The sequence below is a fragment of the Humulus lupulus genome, chromosome 5 (assembly GCF_963169125.1).
Source record: "Humulus lupulus chromosome 5, drHumLupu1.1, whole genome shotgun sequence".
In the NCBI taxonomy this organism is placed as follows: domain Eukaryota; kingdom Viridiplantae; phylum Streptophyta; class Magnoliopsida; order Rosales; family Cannabaceae; genus Humulus; species Humulus lupulus.
This window is the reverse complement of record NC_084797.1, coordinates 23296909-23300542: the sequence shown is the minus strand read 5'-3', so window position 1 is coordinate 23300542 and position 3634 is coordinate 23296909. Positions and strand designations below refer to the sequence as shown.

At 36.4% G+C, this 3634-nt stretch overlaps 1 protein-coding gene across 1 annotated transcript; it reads right to left on the bottom strand.

Annotated features, from left to right (window-relative positions):
• Positions 1-1948: 1948 nt before the first annotated feature.
• Positions 1949-3257, bottom strand: LOC133778957 (ABC transporter B family member 19-like). Its single transcript, XM_062218967.1, has 3 exons — positions 3018-3257; positions 2840-2894; positions 1949-2526 (listed from the first exon to the last, which is right to left on the bottom strand). Exons 1-3 carry the CDS (start codon positions 3255-3257, stop codon positions 2273-2275), a joined length of 549 nt encoding a protein of 182 aa, XP_062074951.1. The 3' UTR covers positions 1949-2272.
• Positions 3258-3634: the final 377 nt, after the last annotated feature.

Below are 3634 nucleotides of genomic sequence, written 5' to 3'. Positions count from 1 at the left end.
CTTCTTCTCTAAGAGTTTAAGCCCGCCAAAGTTGAGATGTCCAAAGCGTAGATGCCAAAGCCATGATGACTCATTGTAGCAGGCCTTTAAACACTTCGGAACATCATGTTGAATATTCAAGAGAAACATTCTATTCTTTGTCATGGGAACCTTGGCGATCAAATTACTTTTATCATCTCTTAAGAAAAGGTTATTTTCTTTTAAGTGAATATCATAACCTTTCTCTAGTAAATGACCCAAACTCAAAATATTATTTTTCATGTTGGGCACAAAGTAAACATTTAAGATGAATTGATGGCCTCCATTTTTCAAGCGTATAAGAATCTTACCTTTGCCTTCCACGGGTATTTTTGATTCATCTCCAAAAGAGACATTCCCTTTTACCATTTGATTGAGCTCCACAAACATTCTTCTTTCTCCGCACATGTGATTGCTAGCGCCGGTGTCAAGATACCATTTATTTTCTTGACCTTCATCTTTGTCTTTGCAGGCAAGCAACAAAGTTCCTTCTTCTCCACCTTTGTCTTTGGCGAAATTGGCTCTTTCTTCGACCCTCCTTGATCTACATTCGGAGGCATAATGACCGTACTTGTTGCAATTGTAGCACTTGATGTGAGATTTGTCACTCCTTGACAATGAGTTGCCTCTTTCGCGCCCTCTTGGTGCTTGTGAATTTCAACTTCGTTCTCCATTGTTGAAATTGTTGTTATTATAGCCACCCTTCCTTCTCTTCGTTGTCCTTGACCACGTCCACGTTCGCTTCCTTGGTCACATCCTCTTCCTTTTTGATCTTTACTGTTGTCAGAATTTTCTTCTTCCAAGGTGAGCTTTAGTAATTGCTCCATTTTCTCCTTTCGCTTCTTTTTTCTTTTTTGTTTCTCCTCATAGGCTTGTAAAGAACCCATGAGTTACTCAATAGTCATGGATTCTAAATCTTTATTCTCTTCAATGATTGTAGCAATGTACTCAAAGGTTGGACTCACAGTACGAAGAATTTTTTCTATAACCTTTACTTCACTAATTTCTTTACCATTTCTTCTTAACTGATTTACAATTGATAATGCTCTAGTGAAATAATCAGAAATTGATTCAGTATCTTCCATAAATAAAGTTTCAAAATCACCTCTAAGAGCTTGAAGACGGATCTTTTTCACTTGCTCCGCTCCTTTGTTGCAAGTTTGAAGCTTCTCCCACGCTTCTTTGGCCGTCGTTGCATTTGAGATTTTCTCGAACGCATCTTCATCCACCGCTTGATAGATGAGGTAGAGAGCTTTCTTGTCCCTCTTTCTTGAATCCCTTAAGGCATCTTGTTGATCTTGGGAAAGAGCAACATCATCTTGCTCCTTATGACCTTTCTCAACAATATCCCACACATCATGAGCTCCTAGTAGTGCCTTCATCTTAATACTCCAATTGTCATAGTTGCTCTTGGTGAGCATTGGAACTTGGAAGGGGATCATTCCTCCACTTGCCATTTTTCTTCACAAACTTGGCTCTGATACCACTTTGTTGGAAAATAAGACGAATTTTGGAGAGAATACTTAAATGGAAGAAGCTATATTTTATATCTCAACTTGTGTGATTTTTGACTTGGTACAAAATGATGGGATTACATCTATATTTATAGGACTCTATGGACTATTCTAGAAACATTATTAAACGACTAGCTTCTACATTTTTCTACATAATTCCCACTACTAGCACAAGTGAAAGATAATTCTAGAAAATTCAAGAGTACTCAAACAAACAAGAAAACTCTAGAAACTTTAGTAAATATAGGAATAGTCTAGAAACTTTAGTAACAACAAGAAAATTCTAGAAATTAACTATATTAAATCAAGTTTAATATTTCAACACACCAGTCCAGCTAGAAACGTTGACAGATAATGTATGAAGTTTCCCACCTAAAAAAATAAAACAAACAAACAAACAAACTAAACGAAATGACATCAATACGATATTGTTTCATTATTGCCTCTTGGTGCCATGAAGATCAAACATTGCTCCATCCATGGAATATAGAGCAAAAACAAAGGCGAGAGGTAACATCGCACGTTAACCAAGTACTTGCTAACGTGCGCCTTGATGAGAAGAATGAAATTGTGGGCCCCCCATTAATGTATTAGCCAACTACCGCCGTACCCAGATAAGCATATCTCGATCTAAGGCCACTCCATTGACTAGTCTAATCCACTCTCTTTTCCTTCTTCTCTCTCTTTTTTTTTTTAATTTTTTTTTATTGTTCTGGGTGAAGATGAGTCAAGTGAGAATACTAGCAAGTAATAACTACATGCATGTGTGAGAGCGAGAGAATGTAATTAATGAATATGGGAGAGTAGACAAAACCAACCTTCTCACTAATGGCGTCTTGGACTAGAAGAGTGTCTGTAGAGACACTGAAGACTATATCCCCTGTTCTAGCGTCTGTATCAAAAAAGCCCACGTCTTGTTTCAGCACAGCGTCCAAATATTTATTTCTTAGAGTCCCCACTTGTCTTTCTCCGGTGTACATCCAGCATGCAATCTCTGAATAATTTTTTTTAATTTTCCAAGATAAGAAGAAAAAAAAGTTTCAAAATTTTGATCTTTGAGCTTATCTACAAATTAAAAACAGTATTATTTGAACAACGTAAGAGAAGATGATGAGTGAGATTGACTAGTTAAAGAGGAAAAAGACTATTGCATTAGTTGATGAACCCATGTGGGCTCGGCACCAACCAGTCTAAGCAAGCCTATAAGGTCCAAACTAGGTAGTGTATCATCTTTCAGGATCAACAAAGAGACTAAAACTAAGCCAAGAAGAAGAAAAAGTTGCAAAAATAATTTAATTTTCACATACCTGCATAGGATGATACGCACACAATGAGGCCTAGGTAGACAAAATATAGTGAATACTGCAAAAATGGAAGAAAGAACCAAAAAGAGAAAATTAATGTATCAGATCTCAAATCTAAGTTCAATCAAAAGTATCGTTCTTTTGAAGAATATTATTATTTGAAGTGAGTGTCATTGCCAACCTTTGACACTTCATCAGTCATTTTCTTTAAATCCATTTGGTTTTTGCCAAAACCATTGACCATTTCACCGAACAAGAGGAAGAAAATGGGCATGGAGGAGCCATGGATAACGACTCCTATACTGCCAGTTGTCATGAGAAGCCAATCATACTTGTCTGCAAAACAGAAAAGTTGGTAAAAGGGAAGGGTTTGCTCATTCTTCTTCTCAGCTTCTGGCACTTCGCAAAGTCGTAAGACCATGTATGGGGGAGATAAACAAGCAAGTACTTGGGCAATCAAGGCAATTAAATACCAATATTTCACTTTTAAGTCCCATGAAAAACCTTTTAATAACAAAGATCTTGAATGAAACATCAATTTTATTCAGTCTTAGTCATTTTGAACAAGTCAAAAACCTACAATGCATTTTTCAGCCAAACAATAACCAAATGCATCTTCCCAGCTTCACTTTTAGTCATTTTAGCTTTATTTAATAAATTATCACCCATAAAAAGGAAACGAAACGGAAGTATGTACAAACATATACATATAAATATATATATATAAAGAAATAAAGTAACTTATAGTGAAAAAGATGCTTAGCCAGAGTTTCATGGGGCATAAAATCGGCCACCAGC